The 25,275-nt window shown below is 37.1% G+C and overlaps 1 protein-coding gene across 2 annotated transcripts in view; it reads left to right on the top strand.

Moving 5' to 3' along the window:
- adcy5 (adenylate cyclase 5) overlaps positions 1-25,275 on the top strand; it is a 116,064-nt gene that overhangs the window by 62,241 nt on the left and 28,548 nt on the right. For both annotated transcript variants that reach the window (XM_048193543.1, XM_048193544.1), the window contains exons 2-3: positions 2,004-2,153; positions 4,410-4,531. In XM_048193543.1, the coding sequence (XP_048049500.1) occupies positions 2,004-2,153; positions 4,410-4,531 (272 nt within the window). The remainder of the gene's footprint in view (positions 1-2,003; positions 2,154-4,409; positions 4,532-25,275) is intronic.

The raw sequence follows: 25,275 nt of genomic DNA, 5'->3' as shown, positions 1-25,275 counted from the left end.
GTCAAGGTGGCAGTTTGCATTAGTACTCATTGTGAATAACACATGAGAAGCGTGATGCATACATTAATCCGTTACAAACAAAAGACTTCCTACTATATTTATTCCCACTCTGATAGCCCCACATTCCTACTTCTGAGAAGCACTATTATGCATCCCCTCCTACCCGGTGACAGAGGGATTCCGCCTTCCTAACCTCCATATAAGGACATTACGGAACATGAAAAGGGGGTTTATTAATAGAGAGGATTATTGCTTAGGAATATTTGCATTGCAGTGTGTCTACTGTATGTGTTTCAGTGACACTGGTGGAGTTAATGCACCCAAAGCTCCTACGCTCGATGCAGCAGACACACAACACTGCAGCTGCTGCTTCACAGATAATGTTATAGGTCTGATATCACATATTTAATCTGAAGAAGTTAACTTAACTTAAAATTAAATGACTTTTGTGATCGACTCCCTCAGCCTTGATACAAGAATTGCTGAGGGATCAAAGTGCGTGTAAGAAATGAGTTTCATGTTTTGTTTTTTGTCTCATTGACATTTGTTCAAACGTTTTTTTTTTTGTTTTGTTTTTTAATTGGACAATGATTGGTCCATCCTAATCACTAAATAATGAGAACTTTTCTACTTATCATTAAAGCAGAAATACACAGTAAAGAGTAAAATGGAGTAATTGTTATTTAGACCATCAAATCATTTAAAGACAAAATTAACCAAAAGAAAAGCAAAGTTATGTTAACACAGTCCATATTAGGGTGAAGCGTTTGGTGCGGCTGTGTTTTGGACCCTGAGGTCATGGCAGAGATATGTCCACTGAAGTTCAGTCCAGCTCAAGCAGAGATATTATGGGAATGCATCTCGCTGCCCCTGATACTAGTGTTTGGAAGGAGTCAAGACGCCCTGTTCCTGACCCCGCTTGTGGATGAGAGGGAGGGGAGGGCCTTTTTAACCCAGATAAATTGAAACTCCTTGACACTGAACAGTTTCAGGTTGTTTGGCTAGTCTTTATCATATGCTCTATTTTAAGTTTGCAGACTTCCTGGGTCTGCTTTCTCTTAACCACAACTCATCTTGGACATCGCAATGTAAAAGTCAAATAAGGTGTTTGTGTGTGCATACTGTATGTGTGTTTTGAAACCAGTTTACAATTCCCAATTAATTCCTTGGTAGCAAGGCTGTAACCACATGTTCATTACTGGAGTAACCAAATGTAATAGCTCAAGAACAAACCATTGGAAAAACAATACTGATGAGCCACTAATCTCAAATTTGTGCCCTCTCAGTGTCTAATGTGGTTATGGGGCCTGCTTTGTAGCGAACCCCCAGAGATTCACTATAGCAGTGACACTCGTTTAAAACAATTATATATTAGCTATTTTAATAAATATGGGTTAAAACTATATAAAACATCTGCACACTCTGTAATATATCATAAAACTAGTTTGGCAGAAATATATTAGTTTGAAACTCCCAGAATGCCAAGACTTACACAACAGATTCCATTCAGTAAATCATAGATAAACTACTCCAGATGATTGTCAACTTGGTCTAATGAAAGTGCTCTGAGGTGAACACAGAAAAAAAAAAACATAAATAAAACACAAATGTCATTGTTTTTATAACAAGTGGCTTATTAACATCACATGCACAGTAAAAGGAAAGTTCAACCAAAAATGAAAATTCTGTCACCATTAGTCATCATTACTTCAGCCTGTATGACTTTTTTTCTTCTGTGAAACACAAAAGAAGATATTTTGAATAATGTCACTGTATTTATTTATTTATATATTTTTTGGTCAATAAAATTAATTAACTAATCTTGTTTGGACTTGAAATGAAATATCTTTTGATGACAGAATTTTCATTTTTTGGGTGAAATATCCCTTTAAGGTGTCAACGCACATATCATCAGTATCAATATTTAGATCTCTTAAGTATAAAGAGCTCTGTTGTCACGTTTCATATTGTTTGATGTTGTATTTTGCTTCCTTTCTTCACAGCTCGTGTCCAATGTCCTGATTTTCTCCTGCACTAATATTGTTGGTGTATGCACACACTACCCAGCAGAAGGTTCACAGAGACAAGCCTTCCAGGAGACCAGAGAATGTATTCAAGCTCGTCTGCACTCTCAGAGAGAAAACCAGCAACAGGTAAGAGACCAACAGAAATCAAGAGGACTCCTGTGGCTACAGAGCATGTTTTAACTTCTTGTGTCATTCTATGTGTCTGAAAGACTTCATGCTCAGCATGATTTTCTAGGCACAGTTATATACACTACTGTTCAAAAGTCTGGGGTCAGTGATCGAATAAATGCAGTGTTGGTGAGCATGAGAGACTTTTTTCATAAACATTAAATAATCTTGCCGACCCCAAATATTTGAACGGTAGTTTAGATAGACAGACAGTGTATCGCAGTTTATTGCGTATGGGGCTGCATAGCTGCAGACCAGTCAGGGTGCCCATGCTGATCCCTGTCCACCGCCGAAAGCACCAATAGTGGGCACATGTGCATCGCTTACCTGGGGAACACATGGCACCAGGATGCACTATAGGAAGAAGGCAAGCTGGCGGAGGCAGTGTGATGCTTTGGGCAATATTCTGCTGGGAAACCTTGGGTCCTGCCATCCATGTGGATGTTACTTTGGCACATAGCACCTACCTAAGCATTGTTGCAAACCATGTACACCCTTTCATGGAAACGGTATTCCCTGGTGGCTGTGGCCTCTTTCAGCAGGATAATGCACCCTGCCACAAAGCAAAAATGTTTCAGAAATGGTTCAAGGAGCACCACAACGAGTTAGGAATATTAGGAAGGTGGTCATAATGTTATGCCTGATCGGTGTATAACAGAAAGATATTCATACAATTTTAAGTGCCTAGATACCATAACCGGGTAACAAAAGTACCATGATTAAAGGTGCTAAAGAGGATCTTTTCGTCGACTGAGAAACCAAAGACTGTTAGTGAGTTTTTGAAATGAGCGCATGCGTAAGAACAACCCCCCTCCTTCACAGCTCATTTCGAGGGAACGCCTCCCAAAACTCGTGCACGAGTGTTTACCACCGGCATTCGCTGTGTCGTGTTAGTGGATTCATTATGTCGGACTCACCGCAGGTAACTCATAATCTGCAGTTGTTACTCCTGTCTCCTGACAAAAACATTGCATGCAGCGCCTGTGGAGTGTGGAAAGTTACTGGAGCGCGCAGCCGCGCTCGTATCTCACAAGGAACGTCATGGCAGTGATTGACAAGCCAGAGGGCCAATCGTTTACGCGATGATCGCGTAAACGATTGGCTGATGTTTTTAAGGCCCTATCTCGTGCACAGATGATGTATATTAATATTATTCCTTTCAGTGCACCTAATAAATAGTCTTTTATCAGTTAGTAAAGACAGTTTCAAGTAATATTGCAAAAATGTATAAAACAAAACATCCTCTTTAGCACCTTTAATACTATAGTATTCATTTAAATACCTTGGAGAATCATATGAAAACTAAATTGTAATTATATTAAATTATATTAGCATGATAATCATTCAATGCAAATGTTTCCTCTAAGCTGTACGCATGAGAAAAAAAGTATGCCCAGAAGACAGACTCAAACATGTGTGAGGAAATAGCTGCAGATTGCTTGAATTAGAGCTAAATGAATGGACAGCTCTTCAGCTGGAGTCCATTCACATGTTCAGTGATTTTCAGTACGGAACTGAAGTTATGAGAAAACCTGTGCATGGAGACACGCAGTGCTGATTAATTTGCGAGATTAGAACCACATCCCAGAACAGTTTGGAGATTCATAGTGGCACCAAAGGGAAAAAATAATGGCTGTTTTCTCACACACAGTAGCCCACAGGGGCCATGCATCATTATTTTGACAAACATGTGATTTTTGAAGTCTTTCAAAAATAACCACATGGCCTGCAGATAACTAACCAGTATTAAATAACTATTATCCTGCCATGGTAGTGTAATATTTTTTATATATGGAACATGAAATTTTGTTTGTTCGCTCATTTATTTATTGGTTCTTTTAATTTTTATTGATTTTTTTTTTTTTTTTTTTTTACTGGTTCTTTTACTTTTTTTAATTTGAATTTATACAGAATACTGATTTTTATATTTATATATATATATATATATATATATATATATATATATATATATATATATATATATATATATATCATGACGTTAGCATCACCATGGTACCACAGTACTAGTGGTATAGGACTTAAGTACAATTAATGTAATTTTCTGGAGTGTCCTTCAGTTTTCTCTATTCTTGACAGTATGGCAGAAATATTGAGATGATACCATGTCTTGATACTATGACACTCTGTCTTTGTTTCTTTCTTTATTTGTCTTTCCCCTCTTTTCCCCCTTACTATCACGGTCATCATTTGCAGGAACGCCTCCTCCTCTCTGTGCTTCCTCGACATGTCGCCATGGAGATGAAAGCTGACATAAATGCCAAACAAGAGGATATGATGTTCCACAAGATCTATATTCAAAAGCATGACAATGTGAGGTAAGAGCGACTCCTCAAATAGCCAGAAAAATGGCAGTCAGTGTTTGTACCTCAAAGCTCCTTTTTAAGCCCACAATAATCATTACAGTTATTTTTACACCATTTATGTTAACACTTATTAAGGTTGAGTGCTTAACTCTGTCCCAAAACCTAGTGAGCTTCCCTCATAGACAGTTACAGTACCTTCTTTGAACTGAAAATTGAACCTCATAAGCAAACACAAAATCTGCACCGTTAACATGTTGCTAAACTAACAACATCATGCATTTTCCTTATTATTAAATTAATGTTTTATTTTTAGGAGTATATATATATATATATATATATATATATATATATATATATATATATATATATATATATATATATATATATGCTATGTTGTCTCAGATTAAATGCTGTCTTTAAGCAGCTCACTAGGTTTTTGGAACAGAGCTTTTAAGTGCCTTATAAATCTGATAAGCATTAGATATTGCACCCTCTTGTGGATTTAGAGATGAGAACACTGGCTCATCATCTCTATCTCCAACTGACCATCCATGCGTCATGGCAGCTCTTCTGGACGTCTCCAGACACATTCCCACTCAAGTTGATTTCCACAGCACTAGACTAGTTAGGACACTCACGATTACAAGAGGCTCTATTAGGTGTAACCTGTTGTTTCACCTCATGTTGTTCTTTGATTTGTTCTTCAACTTTAATCTTGTGAAGACTTGAGAGTTTGCTTCTGATGTACTTAACCAGTGTACTTGGTGTTAAAAGCATGTGTGTCTCAGGTCGATAACATAAGAGAACTTTGGGATCCATGTGATGAATTCTGATTCTCCACTATATTCTCCACTGTAATTCCAAATCTGGAGGGGTGAAGAGTAACTCAAGAAATAAAAATGTGAATGGAGGAGTTGGATTTAGCACCAGATACTGCCTGCCACATCATATTACAGCTAATACAGTAGTTCACAAATATACAGAATTTTATTCCATTTTTTTTCCCTTTTTTTTAATTTTATTTTATTATTTTATTTTTGGTGATCGTCGAGCAGAGCTTTATGCTATCTTTTTTAACTTCATGCAACTAACAATAGAAGTACAGACAGTGATCTGCCAACTGATACTAGTGCCTATTAGAAAACAACAGTACAGAGACTTGGTGACCTCCAGTGCTTTAATGGCTGTTGGGGTTTGATACTCTCTGCCAGCCTTTTTCTATGATTGAATGGCGGATAGACTACAGCAACAAAGGGCAACATGAACTTGGGGTTTGTGAGCCAGTGGGCAGCAAGACACTCCTGGCCCTTTGGGTTGTTGTCTTCAGTCGAGGGTTTGTCTGTTTTCCTTTTCCAGTAATGCCCCCACCAAACAGGCTCTATGGTCAGAGGAATTATGCAGCCAAGTGTGCAGCCAAGCGATATCTCGCTAAGTGGAATATTGATAAGTCTGTTACTAGAGAACCCGGTAGTTTAATTGCTGAGGACGGTTATATAACAGTGTCTGTATTTGAATCTTTGCTCTTGAACAAAACCCACACTATAAGGGAAGAGGAGGCTGGAAGTTCTGCTGGAGGAATGAAAAATTGGACTGATCTGATTGCTGCTGTTCTTGAGTCAAAAACTCACTGATTCAGTGATCCTTTCAGAGCGTGTGTGCAGTTAACGATTCACTGAATTCACAAGTCTGACTCAAAATGAGCTAAGAACCAGGAGATCCTCTGAGCTTGAGTGCGCGTGTGACTGATGGTGTGAAAAGTAAGTTATTAATGCCGAATTCTAGGATTGATTACTGTAAATGAAAATCATACTTAGGTCACGACTGTCAGTTGTTTGTGAACAAAATGTGCTGTAAAAGGGCGAACTGTTTAAGCCCACTGTGTAGTGCTTAAATGCATAGATGTCCACATTTGTGCATCACCGTCTCAACGGGGCAGGTTTTAGGTTATGTTTAATTTTTTACATTAAAATAATCAGAGGTGTAAAAAGTACTCAAAAATGTTACTCAAGTGAAAGTACAAGTACTGAGTGAAAATTTTACTCAATTAAAAGTAAAAGTATCTGGCCAGAATCATACTTGAGTAAAAGTAAAAAAGTACTACATTAAAATTGTACTTGAGTATTAAAAAAGTAAAAGTAACAACAAGAATGAAAACTAGAGATTCTTGTTTAAGCTTTTAATCTCTAAAAACATGAAGTGAATGAACCACATACAAAGTTTTATCCTCCTTTAGAACTGTTTGTGTTTAATTGTATTTAATTATCAAACTATAAGACTACTACCTAATGCCAGTATGCAACATGCTACTCAATGTTGCAAAACCTCAGATTTAACTTAAGCAGAAGCTGATTTTCAAAATTGTGAGTGTCAAGCCTAGCTCTTTTGGGGCTAAAAATCAATCCTGCAGTGCCTGAAACACTGGTGTCTGAAACACAGGCCAGATATCCAACTCTTTGCTGGCTTCATGTGTTGTCTGTTTCAAAGAAGCGAAAAAATCTTCATCATCAGATGAACTGTTGGCCATGGGTGCTCTTGATTCTGTGGCTGATTTTTGACTTCCTCCATTTTCTTCCACTGACTGTTATACAGTTGGTACGGAAAGTATTCAGACCCCCTTAAATTTTTCACTCTTTGTTATATTGCAGCCATTTGCTAAAATTATTTAAGTTCATTTTTTTCCTCATTAATGTACACACAGCACCCCATATTGACAGAAAAACATAGAATTGTTGACATTTTTGCAGATTTATTAAAAAAGAAAAACTGAAATATCACATGGTCCTAAGTATTCAGACCCTTTGCTCAGTATTTAGTAGAAGCACCCTTTTGATCTAATACAGCCATGAGTCTTTTTGGGAAAGATGCAACAAGTTTTTCACACCTGGATTTGGGGATCCTCTGCCATTCCTCTTTGCAGATCCTCTCCAGTTCTGTCAGGTTGGATGGTAAACGTTGGTGGACAGCCATTTTTAGGTCTCTCCAAAGATGCTCAATTGGGTTTAAGTCAGGGCTCTGGATGGGCCATTCAAGAACAGTCACGGAGTTGTTGTGAAGCCACTCCTTCATTGTTTTAGCTTGTGTGCTTAGGGTCATTGTCTTGTTGGAAGGTAAACCTTCGGCCCAGTCTGAGGTCCTGAGCACTCTGGAGAAGGTTTTCGTCCAGGATATCCCTGTACTTGGCCGCATTCATCTTTCCCTCGATTGCAACCAGTCGTCCTGTCCCTGCAGCTGAAAAACACCCCCACAGCATGATGCTGCCACCACCATGCTTCACTGTTGGGACTGTATTGGACAGGTGATGAGCAGTGCCTGGTTTTCTCCACACATACCGCTTAGAATTAAGGCCAGAAAGTTCTATCTTGGTCTCATCAGACCAGAGAATCTTATTTCTCACCATCTTGGAGTCCTTCAGGCAGGCTTTCATGTGTCTTGCACTGAGGAGAGGCTTCTGTCGGGCCACTCTGCCATAAAGCCCCGACTGGTGGAGGGCTGCAGTGATGGTTGACTTTCTACAACTTTTTCCCATCTCCCGACTCCATCTCTGGAGCTCAGCCACAGTGATCTTTGGGTTCTTCTTTACCTCTCTCACCAAGGCTCTTCTCCCCGATAGCTCAGTTTGGCCAGATGGCCAGCTCTAGGAAGGGTTCTGGTCGTCCCAAACGTCTTCCATTTAAGGATTATGGAGGCCACTGTGCACTTAGGAACCTTAAGTGCAGCAGAATTTTTTTTGTAACCTTGGCCAGATCTGTGCCTTGCCACAATTCTGTCTCTGAGCTCTTCAGGCAGTTCCTTTGACCTCATGATTCTCATTTGCTCTGACATGCACTATGAGCTGTAAGGTCTTATATAGACAGGTGTGTGGCTTTCCTAATCAAGTCCAATCAGTATAATCAAACACAGCTGGACTCAAATGAAGGTGTAGAACCATCTCAAGGATGATCAGAAGAAATGGACAGCACCTGAGTTAAATATATGAGTATCACAGCAAAGGGTCTGAATACTCAGGGCCATGTGATATTTCAGTTTTTCTTTTTTAATAAATCTTCAAAAATGTCAACAATTCTGTGTTTTTCTGTCAATATGGGGTGCTGTGTGTACATTAATGAGGAAAAAAATTTACTTAAATGATTTTAGCAAATGGCTGCAATATAACAAAGAGTGAAAAATTTAAGGGGGTCTGAATACTTTCCGTACCCACTGTAATTTCCAGGTCAACAAAGAGTATAGAACTCAAGAGGCAACACTCTGATACTTTTTAGGCAACAGTCACTAGATGGCGCTCAGGTAGCACAGCCGCCATTATGGGGTGAAAATACTAACTGGAGCATTGAATCCTTCACATCTTACGCACCCAAAATCAGTGAATTTCACTGCCAGAAGCGCAATAGAACAGCTTTTTTAAATTAAGTCATCAGTAAATTGTATGGCTCCTATAGTAAATGTTGTATTGTCTTATATATGTTTTATTTTACCAGTTGTGGAATCCAGCCATTCATCCATCTGAGGTAATGTAGTTAGCCTACTTTATTGAGCATTTCCATTTTATGAAACTTTACACATTTATTAATAGTAAATTAATAATTAATTTAAGATCATCATGTTTGCAGCGAACAATATATTTCAGACCTAGTGGAGTAATAATAATAATATCTAGATCTGAATTGAAATAAGCTATATTGTACGTTTTAATGGATCACGCTACAAACATAAAGAAAATAGAATGAAGTGATCTCCAAAAAATAAGTACTTTTTGACTGTAAATAAAATTGTAAGGAGTAAAAAGTACTCTTTTTTTTTTTCTCAAAAAAATGTAATCAAGTAAAAGTAAAAGTATTGATTTTTAAATGTACTCAAGTAAAGTAAAAATCCCCAAAAATAATACTTAAGTACAGTAATCAAGTAATATTACTCAAGTACTTTACACCTCTGAAAACAATGCAAATTAATGCCCATGCATCTTCTCTGCTGTCATAGGAGTTTCAAATGATATTAGTAAGTTTGCATAGCATTCTTGTTAAAAGTTTATGCACTTTGCCTTATGTAACGTCTTTTTATATTGTTAGTCAAAACATACTTGATTTGAGTACTTTGTCTGAGTACTGAGTGTTTGAGTACTGCATTTATGCATGTGTTTTAGGATTGAAGTCCGTGAACTTTTCTGCCAGGATATTATACTTTTTTTTCCAACTTAATTTTCTACAAATCACTTTTGTGGAGGGAGGCAGATTTGACAGGCTTTTAGACAACATCTGTAGATCCAATATCATAACTATAGAATAAGCTTGATCTGGTGAGGAGGAAAGAGCTTTAAAGTCCCCCTGTAGTCAATAATTTTATACCTTAAAACTCATCTTTGATCATCAAAATGACACATTTTAAACATTTTTTTCTGTGGAAAAAAAAAAAAAAAATTGTTTATGCCTTAAAATAGCTTGACTGTAACTCTACACCCTTGCCTCATTCAATATACACGGATCTTTGAATATGATAATTAGCCCCACCTCCACTCACTCGCCCGAGCTCAAGAGATCCGCTCTGTCAACTTTTACTCAGCTTACTGAGGTAAACGCTGCACAATTATATCGCTTTTTACAACGCCAGACATGTAATGGTAATTATGTTAGCTTTTTGCTTGACTACATTATCAAACAGCTAATAATGTGTTGCTAATGTTACACAAACCATGTTCCTGTTCGTGAGTCAGACAGCTGCCTTCTAACAATCAGCATCCTTAGAAACGCTTTGAACACCTTAACATCAGTGGAGAAAGGCATATAGTTCATCATAACATCGTTACATCATACACCCACTATATTGCCAAATCTACCCAATTTTTTTTTTATATCAACAGAAAAATATACCGGGATATTCTATTGAGACTCTCCTGCTTCAGAGCAGTCATGGTTAATGATATACTAAAGCCCGCCAGCACGTTGACATAATTGATTACTAGGTAGTTTGTGACGTCAGAAACACCAGCGATTTCAAACTGCAGGTCTTTTTTTTTTTTTTCACTGCAGTTTTAAAGAGAAAATACTCAGCAATGGTGTTGACTTATGAATTTGCACATGGTTTGTCTTAAAGCATATTAAAAACCACATAGATCTATTAAAAACTTGATTTTCACCACAGGGGGACTTTAAGGAAGCAGTCATGTTTAGAACAGGTAAAATGAAGTGCAGGTAGTATGAACTATGGTTTTCCGATCTGAGTCAGAATTGATGGGTAGATGGAAAGCAGCAGCCTTTGCAGTTTCAGAGGTGAGGGATCAAGAGGTCAGATTTCTCAAGCAGTGACCCTTGATGGATTTAAGGGGCCATGTTATATAAGCAGGAAGTGTGACTTCATGCAAAATTCCTTTCAGCGCTTTTCTTTTTTGGATGAAGTGGTTTTTAAAGCTGATGTCCCTCAGCAAACTGTTGCTGACCCACTACATACTCAACTTATTAAACTTCCTGCCATTTTATTATGTAATTTCCCTGTCAACACTTTGCTATTCTGGCTCTCAAGGTAATTTGGTATGTTGAGAAAGCACCTACATTTGACCTTAGGGTTGCTGTCACCACAAATCCATTAACAAGAACTATTGTTTTGTCCCCAACGAGACCATATATATCTCACCAGCTTCTATGAGAATAATACTTTCTACTTAATACTTTTATTCAGCAAGGACACATTAATTTGATCTAAAGTGACAGTAAAGACTTAATTTCTATTTCAAATAAATGCTGTTCTATTGAATTCAACATTGATAATAATAAGAAGAACTATTATTTCCTGAGCAGCAAATCATCATATTAGAATGATTTCTGAAGGATCATGTGACACTGAAGACTGGAATAACGGCTGCTGAAATTCAGCTTTGCCATCACAGGAATAAATTACATTTATAAAAATATATTCAAGTAGAAAGTACTTATTTAAAGGTGCCCTAGAATTAAAAATTGAATTTAACTTGGCATAGTTAAATGACAAGAGTTCAGTACATGGAAATGACATACAGTGAGTCTCAAACTCCATTGTTTCCTCCTCTTATATAAATCTCATTTGTTTAAAAGACCTCCGAAGTACAGGCGAATCTCAACATAACACTGACTGTTAGGTAACAGTCGGGCTCATTAATATGTACGCCCCCAATATCTGCATATGCCAGCTCATGTTCAAGGCATTACACAAGGTCAGGCAGTATTAACGTCTGGATCTGTGCACAGCTGAATCATCAGACTAGGTAAGCAAGTAAGAACAATAGCGAAAAATGGCAGATGGAGCAATAATAACTGACATGATCCATGATAACATGATATTTTTAGTGATATTTGTAAACTTTCTTTCTAAATGTTACGTTAGCATGTTGCTAATGTACTGTTAAATGTGGTTAAAGTTACCATCATTTCTTACTGTATTCACGGAGACAAGAGCCGTCGTTATTTTCATTATTAAACACTTGCAGTCTGTATAATTCATAAACACAACTTCATTCTTTATAAATCTCTCCAACAGTGTGTAATGTTAACTTTAGCCACGGAGCATAGCCTCAAACTCATTCAGAATCAAATGTAAACATCCAAATAAATACAATACTCACATAATCTGATGTATGCATGCAGCATGCTTGACGAACACTTTGTAAAGATCCATTTTGAGGGTTATATTAGCTGTGTGAACTTTGTTTATGCAATGATAGAGTCGAGAGCTCAGGAGGGGGCGGAGAGCGCGAGCAATTAAAGGGGCCGCAGCCTGAATCGGCGCATTTCTAATTATGCCCCAAAATAGGCAGGTAAAAAAATTAATTAAAAAAAATCTATGGGATATTTTGAGCTGAAACTTCACAGACACATTCAGGGGACACCTTAGACTTATATTACATCTTGTAAAAAAACGTTTGTTGGCACCTTTAATAATTTTTCACAATATTACAGTTTTTACTTCCTTTTTAATCAAATAAATGCAGAATTAAAGAACATAAGAGACTTCCTTCAAAAACATTAAAAAAATCATACCAACCCCAAACTTTTGAATGATAGTGTATGTTTTTTTTTTTTTTTTTTTTTATATAAATATAAATATTCTAAACAATATATATACACACATACATACATTTGGTTTGTTGTGTTTTAAATGTACTTTAAAGGGGCTATATGTAGAATTCAGAAATACTTGTTATTAGCGACACCAGTGGCCATTAAGTGAAATGCAGCAACTCATGCACACATAACGTACAAGAGACTGAACATGATTCAAGGCCTAGATGTACTCACGGTGAAGTTCTTTTCTTTGTTTAGAAGTAAAAAGAAGTTTGAAATACCTTTGCAGCAGTATGCTGTTAACGAACATCCCGATGCCGTCCACGCTGCTGAGAGCGACGTTTAGATGAATATGTAAATATGTGCTGTCTGCTTTCTTCTCAATATGAACACAACAAAAATGACAGCAGTGAGAAAGCAGCAGTTAAGAAAGCATCAGATCATAGTGATATGGATATGTTTGCACCAGCTCTGCAATTCACTGGCACCACATTGACAGATGAGGTAATTAAATTTACACTGTTATGACAGTTTGTTTTTAAAGTATATTTTGAGACTAAAGACTACAGTATATAGATCTGGCTATGTTAGACTATGGTTTGAATTAATCCCTTTACTTTGCATGACACATTGACTTTACAGTACACGGAATAGCTCTTTCATCAAATAAGCTTTCGTTTCATGTATCATAAGAATGCAAGAGAGGCTCAAAAATCAGTCCACATGCTTTCATAGACAACCTAGGAATCCAGGAAGGTTTCGTTTCAAGCTGTATGTGAATGTCAAATGTATGTGAATTTCCAAATGATTTTTTCTCTACACATTTAACCATAGCTATTTTCCTTTATGATTGTCATGACTGGTCTCCAGAAAGCTGACAGTCTAGGCAGTCTTTCTTCTAGGGTGCACTGGATTTGATTTAATACTAATATGCCTCATGTTTACATGCTAAAAGCCCTAAATTACCAGCACCTAATAAAGGACCCAGAGTGTGTTTGTAATAGACAGCAGAAATACTCCAGAGGCCATAATGCGTTTGGATTTTCTTTATAGAGCAGTCCTGCCATTGTGCCACACTGCAGCGACATTTTTGTGTCCAGGCTGCAGGGAGCTGATGAGTCACCTCCGTGTTAACGATTAAATGAGGTTTAAAGATCCGTCTGAGATGCTCGCAGCAGCCCAGACGCTCCAGGCCTGCCTTCAGAGAGCACTGCACTCTGTCTACTTTCAGAGTCAACTAACCTTAATCCACCCACCCAGGGGAGGCCTTTTATTTGAGGTTTTATATATAGCAACTCTAATAGATCCGTCAGCTATATAAAAACCTTTGATCTGTGACTAATGTACGTGTTTCAGTATACTATATTGCATAAAGGAAGGGTCTGAATGTAGACTGTGTTTTTGTGGTGTTAGTTATCTGTGGATTTTTAAAGGAATAGTTCACCCAAAATCAGTATTCTTAATATTTACTCCTCATGCAGTTACAAACCTGTCTGCTTTTTTTTTTTTTTACATAATAAAATATGAAATAGTTATTTTATTGATATAAATAATATATATATATATAAAATACATATACACAGGTGCTGCTCATATAATTAGAATATCATCAAAAAGTTGATTTATTTCACTAATTCCATTCAAAAAGTGAAACTTGTATATTATACTATACTACTCTAATATATATATATATATATATATATATATATATATATATATATATATATATATATATATATATATATATATATATGTATGTATGTATGTATATAATATAGGTAGTTCATTCAAAAATGAAAATTCTTTCATCATTTACTCACCCTCATGTCATTCCAAAAGATATTTTGAAAAACCATTGCTTTAAATCTGCCTTAAAATGTATTTCTAATGTGTTTATTTTTAGTTATCATGATTATCGTTTGTCTTTTCGAGAAAGTTATGAATGTCTCCTATGACAAATTGCACATATCGAGGCAACAGGAATTTTTTTCCAAAGTCCAATAATGCAAATACTCCCACCAAAGGGTCTGCGTCCATTCCTTTTTCCTTTTTTAACCATGGAAACAAAAACAAAAAAAAGGAACGGTTTTTGTATTTTTAAATGCTATGTTGAATACCAAAATTTAAATTAAAACTGTATACACAAATTGAATGCGCACAAAATAAAATAGTGACTTTTTTTTTTTTTTTTTTTTCTTTTTTTGATTACATTTTGCATCTTTATAAACCAAAATTAACAGATTAATGTCGAAAAAATGTCAATTTACAAGTTTTCTTTTGTTAAATTGTTGTTTCTCCCACACTTTCGAGAGCCATTACTTTGAAACCATGGTAATACATGACTTGATTTTAAAATGGGCATTGCAGAACATCTGTACCAACATGATGATGAGTAAGATTGCTCGCCTCTAGTTCCCGTTAAAAAGTCATCCCATTGTCACTCATGTGGGGTCCGATACCCAGGCGAAATGCTGTCACTATACTGATGGCAACATGCCTGCTGCAACGCGGGACATTCTTAAAAGCACTTAACGTGAAAAACGCTTAATGTACTAAGACAGGGATATTGGAGGCCCACATTCAGTAGCCTACACACCTTATTACTGTAATAAAGCATATGTAGCTACATAAGCAGATGAGTCCACAATATGAACGCAATTAATTAGCCTACAAGTTAAGCATTTTCCTAAAATACCATTATAAAGAGAAAACGCTCAATGCATCCAGACAGTGATATTAAAAGACTAATCTGTATAATCATTATTAAAAAAGCAGCGTTCTATGTAGACAGATCAGGCCAAATATGTATACCTTCTTTGTATTCCTCACCTTTGTGACACCATACAGTTCTGAAGCCATCAGTTCCAAAAACATTTATCTTGGTCTCATCACTCCAGAGTATAGAGTCCCAGTAGTCTTCATCTTTGTCAGCATGGGCCCTGCAAACTCTGGGCGGGCTTTTTTGTGCCTGGGCTTTAGGAGAGGCTTCTTTCATGGATGGCAACGAGACCATATATATTTCACCAGCTTCTATGAGAATAATACTTTCTACTTAATACTTTTATTCAGCAAGGACACATTAAAGGCAGGGTAGGCAAAAAAATGTATAAAAAACTTTTTTTCAAAATTTGTTTAAACTTTATTTATATATCAATACATAATTAAAATGTAAGTACTCTGAAAAAGAAAGTATAAAAATCGAGTGTCTGTAGACCTCTCACGACTGTTTTAAAGACAGCTCATTATTTCCATTCACTCCACCCCCTCCCTTCTGGGCTCCTTCCAAAGCCACGCCCCCAAAACGCATGAACGTGTGACTCCGACCACTGAGCTGGAAGACGCATTATTTACCTGAGACGAGCGGAGAGGAAGGAGCACAGTGCATGTAGTGACATCATGTCAGAATCACATGTAATAAAAATAACTTTATAATTATGAAGATAAACAAGATGTATTTTAGTACTCACTATCAAGCTAGCATATTGATATTGGTAAAGTTTAAAATATATATTTTTTGAATCGCTAACGAGCTAGTTATCTATAAGGCAAAGCTAAAAACAGGTTGCATGATACACGTTTTTCCATTACCATCATTTACACTGTGATGAAGATGAATTTCGTGTAAGATTCATAACATATACGTTGTTCTACAGATCAACAGAGTAACATACACTCAAATATCAACTCACAACTGCATTGCAGACACAAAATAATAACACACACATACAACAAAGTGTGTACGACACACACAGATACAAGATAAAGACATCAGTAAACATAGGTAGAGAATATAAAAACAAAACAAAGGCGAAAAAAACGTGCAGGTAAACTTACAGGTGAACATGGTAAAAAGACTTAGACAGAGGGTAAAATTATGCACAATTCAACACTATAGCTATCATTATTTATCGTCTCTACTACGGCTCGCTAAGTAATGTTATGTTAGCTATATTACGCAGCTACGTGTGCTAATGACACATGCTTCATGAAAAAATAAACAAAAAAATATGTATGATCAAAATACAAAAAGAAAGATTTACCTGTCCAGCAGAAATAAAGCCATCAAGGAGTCACTTTTCAGCCCCTTGAGTTCCCTCAGTTCTCGCCATCGCTGGAAAGCCACGCCGATATTAACTCGCGTTTTATTTCTTTGTTTATCCAAAGACTTTTTGTTCATTGCCTTTTCTTGTACTGTTACTGTCTTCCTTTTTTTGCCTGGTTTGCCTTCACTAACTGCATAGGCCGGTACTGTGAATTTAGCTTGCTGTTTCTCTGCCATTGTTTTGGTATTCCTAGGATCCATGCCTCTTGGATTCCCCAAATCAAACGTGTGCGCGCAAGTGGGCAGGTCATGTGTGGCAAAAGGGTGGTTGCCATGGTTGCGAGAGAGTGACAGCCGCCTAAGCCAATCCTATGTTTCGTCCCGGATGGAAATAATGAGCTGTGTTTAATACAGATTAAACGGTCTAGAGTCACTCGATTTTTATACTCTTTTTATCAGAGTTCTTACATTTTAATTATGCATGTATATATATAGAAAGTTTAAACAAATTTGGAACAAAATTTCTTACCTACCCTGCCTTTAATTTGATCTAAAGTGACAGTAAAGGGTGTTTTCACACCTATGGATCGCTTGTTTTGTTCCGAAACAGGGACTAAATTTGTTACAATGTTGCATTTTCTTCTTGATTCGGTTTGCTTTCACATAGCAACATTTCAAAGCGTACCAAAATGCGCTGAGCCAAGTCACATGCGAGTAAAACTGTCCTCTCATTGGTCAGAGTTTCCGCTGCGTCATCCATCAAAATAATTATTGACAAGCTAGCTCCATGAGCTTATTTTGGCTTTATTTGTAACTGCCGAGACACACAACAAACACTTTATAAATGTAGCCGTCTCTCCCGCTGTTAAATTATATACTCCATTCATATTTGCTGCGGCAAATTCAAACGCGCGCTCTTTCTCTTTCTCTCCGTCTCTGGATTTCCCAGCGCTGTCTAGTAGGCGACCTGTTGTCCGTGTGTCTGTCGAGAGAGACCATCTGAATTTTATAATGAAGCAGAGCGGGAATTGAGACTTCGTCGGGACAGCATTCTCGCACGGAGAAGTGTAATTACACAACAGAGGCGCTCGTTGGTTTTCAGATATGGTAAATAATGTGCTCACTCACAGAATCAGACATTACTGCTTTTTATATCACATTTTCCGTTATGAAAATGATATCATATGGTTCGTTGTAGAGGATGACACGGGAGTGGATTTTCACTCCTGTCCCGTCCCACTCCCATAGAAAGAAATCTTGTCCCGTCCCACTCCCAGACCAAAGTTTAAAAAATAATCCCATCCCATCCCGCTCCTGGTAAATTGACTCCCACTCCCATCCCGCTCCTGTTTAAACTGACTCCTGCTCCTGTACCGCTCCCATATATTTTTTTCTTCAATTAGTGTTTAGTTAATACATAGAATTTGATTTAATCTGCTCTCCATCCTGTTTTAGACCAGCTGCTGAGCCCCTGTTTCTAGATTTTCTCCAGAAAATGGAAGACAGCAAATAAAAGAAAAACAGTACATAGTTCACACCATGTCTACAATAGTTTAATAAACCCAGACTTTCAGATTTCAGACTTTCCGACCAGTTCTGTGAAACTAATAGACATGTCATTACTTCTGACTTTGCACTGTAAATCATTTTTTGCCACATCGACTTCTCCGCGGCTGTTTGCTCCCTCCATCACTGCTCTTTGAATTCCGGCGGGAAGCCGTGACAAAAAGCACTGATGGCTTCTGGGACGGCTGGGTCGTGTAGTTATTTTTTAATTGCATTACATTGTCGGCGTATTAAAAGGAAACTACAAAATGGTGCATTTACTTATTTCTTTTTTTGTCGTCTTTGCTATTGGTTGATTCCCGCTCCCGTCTGCTCCCGTTAACCATTTATCCTGTACCGTCCAAATCCCGTGATTAATAGCAAAGATGACTCCCATCCTGCAGGAATCCCACGGGAATCCCGTGACCTGTGGGATTCCCGAAAAAATGTCAGTCCCTAGTTCGTTGGTCTGTTAACTGGGTCGGATTGCTTTCACATCTCAAGCGAACCGCTCCAGAGTTCGTTTGAAAGCGTACCGAGACCTGCTTGAAGAGTTTGGTCCGCTTTTGGTGCGCACCCGAGTGCGATTGCTGCTTTCACACCTGCCCAGACGAACCGCACCAAAGGGGGAAACGAACTCTGGTACGATTCAACCGAACTAAATGAGGCAGGTGTGAAAGCACCCAAAGACTTAATTTCTATTTCAAATAAATGCTGTTCTATTGAATTCAACATTGATAATAATAATAAGAACTGTTTCCTGAGCAAATCATCATATTAGAATGATTTCTGAAGGATCATGTGACACTGAAGAGTGGAATAATGGCTGCTGAAATTCAGCTTTGCCATCACAGGAATAAATTACATTTTAAAAATATATTCAAGTAGAAAGCACTTATTTAATGGTGCCCTAGAATTAAAAATTTAATTTAACTTGGCATAGTTAAATGACAAGAGTTCAGTACATGGAAATTACATACAGTGAGTCTCAAACTCCACTGTTTCCTCCTTCTTATATAAATCTCATTTGTTTAAAAGACCTCCGAAGAACAGGCGAATCTCAACATAACACCGACTGTTACGTAACAGTCGGGCTCATTAATATGTACGCCCCCAATATCTGCATATGCCAGCTCATGTTCAAGGCATTACACAAGGTCAGGCAGTATTAACGTCTGGATCTGTGCACAGCTGAATCATCAGACTAGGTAAGCAAGCAAGAACAATAGCGAAAAATGGCAGATGAAGCGATAATAACTGACATGATCCATGATAACATGATATTTTTAGTGATATTTGTAAACTGTCTTTCTAAATGTTACGTTAGCATGTTGCTAATGTACTGTTAAATGTGGTTAAAGTTACCATCGTTTCTTACTGTATTCACGGAGACAAGTGCGGTCGCTATTTTCATTATTAAACACTTGCAGTCTGTATAATTCATAAACACAACTTCATTCTTTATAAATCTCTCCAACAGTGTAGCATTAGCCGTTAGCCATGGAGCCATAGCCTCAAACTCATTCAGAATCAAAAGCATTTTCCTAAAATACCACTATAAAGAGAAAATGCTCAATGCATCCAGACAGTGATATTAAAAGACTAATCTGTATAATCATTATTAAAAAAGCAGCGTTCTATGTAGACAGATCAGGCCAAATATGAACATGTATTAAGTGATATTAAAAGATTCAATATAGCCTACACCTTGTTAATAAAGCATACTATGTATAGACATGCCGATGCAGACACGTTAAGCATTGTTTCAGTAGCCTACATTAAGCCATGTAAAGCGTTTTAGAATGTCACAGCGACGCGGCCGTAATGCATTGCTTTCAATAAGATTTGAGAAATATTTAATGTCAAAACTCCACTGAAGCAGGGGGCATAGGAATTTTGTCTTCATGAAAATTACAGTGCTCAGCGTAAACGAGTACACCCCCTTTGAAAAGTAACATTTTAAACAATATCTCAGTGAACACAAAAACAATTTCCAAAATGTTGACAAGACTAAGTTTAATATAACATCTGATTAACTTATAGCATGAAAGTAAGGTTAGTAATATAACGTAGATTACACATTTTTCAGTTTTACTCAAATTAGGGTGATGCAAAAATGAGTACACCCCACAACAAAAACTACTACATCTAGTACTTTGTATGGCCTCCATGATTTTTAATGACAGCACCAAGTCTTCTAGGCATGGAATGAACAAGTTGGCGACATTTTGCAACATCTATCTTTTTCCATCCTTCAAGAATGACCTCTTTTATAGACTGGATGCTGGATAGAGAGTGATGCTCAACTTGTCTCTTCAGAATTCCCCATAGGTGTTCGATAGGGTTCAGGTCAGGAGCCACTGAATCACTTTCACCCTGTTCTTCTTCAGAAATCCAACAGTGGCCTTAGATGTGTGTTTAGGATCATTGTCATGTTGGAAAAGTGCACGGCGACCAAGGGCATGGAGTGATGGTAGCATCTTCTCTTTCAGTATAGAGCAGTACATCTGTGAATTCATGATGCCATCAATGAAATGCAGCTCCCCGACACCAGCAGCACTCCTGCAGCCCCACATAAGGACACTGCCACCATGTTTCACTGTAGGCACCATGCATTTTTCTTTGTATTCCTCACCTTTGTGACACCATACAGTTCTGAAGCCATCAGTTCCAAAAACATTTATCTTGGTCTCATCACTCCAGAGTATAGAGTCACAGTAGTCTTCATCTTTGTCAGCATGGGCCCTGCAAACTCTGGGCGGGCTTTTTTGTGCCTGGGCTTTAGGAGAGGCTTCTTTCATGGACGGCACCCATGCCTGCCTTTCCTCTGCAGTGTACGCCGTATTGTGTCACGGGAAATAGTCCCCCCAGTTTGGCTTTCTACTTCTTTAGAAAACTGCAGTGAACTTGCATGCCGATTTTCTTCAACCCTTCTCATCAGAAGACGCTCCTGTCGAGGTGTTAACTTCCGTGGATAACCTGAACGTCTCTGTGAGATGGTTGCAGTTCCATCTTTTTTACATTTTTGTACCACTTTTGGTTTGCGCCAGAGACTTTCAGTGGGGTGTACTCATTTTTGCATCACCCTAATTTGAGTAAAACTGAAAAATTTGTTCTCTAAGTTATATTATTAACCTTACTTTAAAACTTAGTCTTTTCAACATTTTGGAAATTGTTTTTGTGTTCATTGAGATATTGTTGAAAAAATGTTACTTTTCAAAGGGGGTGTACTCATTTACGCTGAGCACTGTATATATTGGGGTATAATTTTGTCATCATGACATATGTTGGGGTAAGCTATTTTCAGTTTGAACATCTAGCATAGCTATAGTCTATAGTGACTCCTAAACCTTTACAATTTATTGATATAAAACAATATAAAACACCTAACAGCCAGACAAAAAAGTCACAGTAATTTAGAAGTCGTCTTTATTCATAAAACAGAGTGAAACAGCTAATCAAGAGGCTAAGTAGAAATGGCCATGTTGAAGGCCCGTACACACCGGGACGAATATCGCACGCGTTTATCGTCAGCGTTTTTCGAGACGTTTTTTGTGTTCACACCCAAGCGATTTTCACCGGCGATGCGCCGAGTTAAAGTGCAAATTCATTCCCTGACAGTATGTGGCGCTTGTGCTTAACGGTAGTGCAAATAAACATATGATATTAATAAAGTTAAAGAAGATTAAAAAAAATGCATATATAAAATGGCATAGGCCTACATTTTTATATATATATATATATATATATTAGTCAGAAACGGTAGTGCAAATATGTCACAATGACAGTAGTGCAAGTGAACGGTAGTGTAAATAAACATATTTATGAAACAGACATTCTCAACTATATTTCTTGAATGTAAAAGAAAAAAAAAAGTAAAAATACAGAAATAATACACATCTGTGGCAGAGCACCCATAGTGTGCATCTCAATCAGCTCTCTACTTCACTAGTCAGGGCACTGATCAGGGAGTCGGCCACATTCATTTACATGGTATACTGATACACGACCTAGGAAGCTAGGGAGCTGTTTGAGATGCAGGGATAGTTTGTAGGGGTCTTCCTCGTCTACTTACTTTCTCTTCGTCGTCTTGTGTGCTCGGCAAGACCGTTTTGTGCTTGAGCGCCACCAAGTCGTGTTTTACTGTAACTTCAGCAGCTCCAGGCACGTGAACAAAAGCACCAATCTCATTGGTCGGCCAGTTTTTAACGCGGCGCGTCAAACCAAAAAAACGAACCCGAGGCGTTTTTTTAAAAATGACGCTTTTACGCCTCGCGTTTTTCGCGTCGGTGTGCACACTCACATTGGCGCCCGTTGTTTAGTCAGGAGGCGTTAAACGTCGGCGAAAATCGCGCGCGATATTCGTCCCGGTGTGAACAGGCCTTTAGGTTGCAATATAAATGTAAAAAAGCCACTAGAGGGCGTTTTTAGCATCTGTGTATTGACGCAAAACACCTATAAATTAAATTTAGCATATTTATATATTAAACAACAAGTTGTATATCATTTATATTATTTTTAATAAAATAATAATATTGCATAAGGAAAATTAGCTTGTATCTGCAAATTCTATTAATCAGTGTTAAAATAAAAAAGAAGGGAACAAAAAGGTATAGGAGAAGCCATAGCAATGGGTTTACAAAGACTTTTCTTATGATTACACTTATGTCCAAATGGTTCTTGTTTTAGATTGATTAACTTAGTTTCATTGTTCAGACAGCTCATAAGAGACTTGTGTATCGATGACAAATTCTTTGTATGCTCATGCATACTAAGCCAATAAAGTTGATTCAGTTCAATTCAGTGTCAAATTGTGTAATGCTTTTGTTTGTTTTTGATCAGGGCTGTTGGAATGAGATATTCCTGTCCTTCATCTTTGTCAGCTTTCAGACAGCTTTCAGTCTCTAATGATAGGATATCATTTCATGATGCTCTTTGTACACTTGATTTACGAACAAAGAAGTGGCATCATTAATTCACTATGGTGTATTGACATCATCAAGTAGGAAGTGGGCTAAATGTAGCTAGAGGTTTTGTTGTCCTTTTGTGCATTGAATCATATCATATAACCGACAGGGGCATGTTAAGGGACACAAATCAATTCCAATAATTCAAGTAATCTAATTTGAATAATTAAATCCAACAAAGAAATCAATTTGAAAATTTGTACCATTAGAAAGTGAGTGAAAGTGGTCTGAAATACACTCAAGTGCTAAATAATTACTTGTGCTTGCTTAATATTTCTCATACTTAGTTAGAGATTTGAGCAAACATATCTTAGGATCAATTGCTTTCTTTTATTTCTCATTTGTACTTTGGATTTTATTTACTAAAAGCAAACAAAAAATATAAATGTAAATATTTAATTAACTCGGTCTTGTAACTCGTCTTGCACTATTTGTTGTAAGGACATGAATGATATCACAAATTGTAAATCCTTTTTGAAGACCATTATCCAAAAAAAACCCAAAACATTTGTTTGTTTGTTTATTTGTTTGTTTAATACTATTTTTTATTATTTATAATATTATAATATTAAAATTTCTTTAGGGTCATTAAATGTCTAAAATCCTCTTTAAATCAGCTGTTTTAAGATGGTTAAGCTACTATTCTAGCTGAATTTGAAACATTTAAGTGTTTAAAGGATTAGTTCACTTTCAAATTAAATTTAACACAAGCTTTACTCACCCTCAAGCCATCCTAGGTGTACATGACTTTCTTCTTTCTGATGAACACAATCAGCGATTATATTAATTAATATCCTGATGCATCTGAGCTTTATAATGGCAGTGAATGGGACCAACGAGTATGAGCTGAAGAAAGTGTCTCCATCCACATCCATCCATCATAAACAAACTCCACATGGTTCTGGGGGGTTAATAAAGGCCTTCTGAAGCTAATCAATGTGTTTGTGTAAAAAAAAAATATATATATATATATATATATATATATATATATATATATTAACAAGTTATGAAGTAGTATATCTAGCTTCCGCCAGACCACCTTCCATATTCTACTTATGAAGAAAGTGTAGTTTAAAAATCTCGCAGTTCAAAAATCTTACTCTATGTTTAATTTACGGAAAAAGCTTCACTGACATGACGCCAGTTCAATTTTTTTTCGTAATTTGAATATGGAAGGCAGTCTGGCAGAAGCTAGATATTTTACTTCATGACCTTTTTTTTTTTTTTTTTTTATACACAAACTCATTGCTTCGCTTTAGAAGGCCTTTATTAACCCCACGGAGCCATGTGGAGTAAAATTACTGGAGTTTTCAAGCTTCAAAAAGAATGCAAAAAAACATAAAAGCATCATATATGCTATATTACGCTGTGTTTTATCATATCATGCCTTACAATTAACAAACAATGACAGAACTTTTTTATTTTTATTATTACTAATATATTGCCTTTGTTGAGCTTTCTGTTGAGACTACTCATGTTTTCCATTTTTTTTTTTTTCGTAATTTGAATATGGAAGGCAGTCTGGCAGAAGCTAGATATTTTACTTCATGACTTTTTTTTTTTTATATACACAAACTCATTGCTTTGCTTTAGAAGGCCTTTATTAACCCCCCAGAGCCATGTGGAGTATGTTTATGATGGATGGATGTGGATGGGAGACACTTCCTTCAGCTCATACTCATTGATCCCGCTCACTGCCATTATAAAGCTTGGATGCGTCAGGATATATATTAATATTTCTCTGATTGTGTTCATCAGAAAGAAGAAAGTCAAATACACCTAGGATGGCTTGAGGGTAAGTAAAGCTTGGGCTAATTTTCATTTGAAAGTGAACTAATCCTTTAATTGAGGTTTGAAGGGTCTTTTTCGAAAAATGTGTAGATCTGGAGTGTCAAAGTTCACTCAGTCAATGATTGACTGAAGGCCATTAAGCAGGCTTTTTTTTCAGGGAACCAAGCAGCTTGTGTACCTCAGAAGGGTGTGGCAATCATCACATGAGAAGAGTGTGTTGTTAGAGAACAGCCTGCCTTCTGGGCCCCTTTTAAACATTTCTGGAAATCGTCTTTGATATTGAGTCTGAATGGAGGGTTCACGCTCACCGGATCCCGGGCATCAGTCAAACCTCGATGTCTTCCTACTGTCACGCTAGCTTGAGTGTCAGACCAGCCCTGAGCTGTT

This window comes from Megalobrama amblycephala, linkage group LG6 (assembly GCF_018812025.1).
Source record: "Megalobrama amblycephala isolate DHTTF-2021 linkage group LG6, ASM1881202v1, whole genome shotgun sequence".
NCBI lineage: Eukaryota > Metazoa > Chordata > Actinopteri > Cypriniformes > Xenocyprididae > Megalobrama > Megalobrama amblycephala.
Note: the sequence above shows the minus strand (reverse complement) of the source record. Positions and strands in the feature narration are given on the sequence as shown.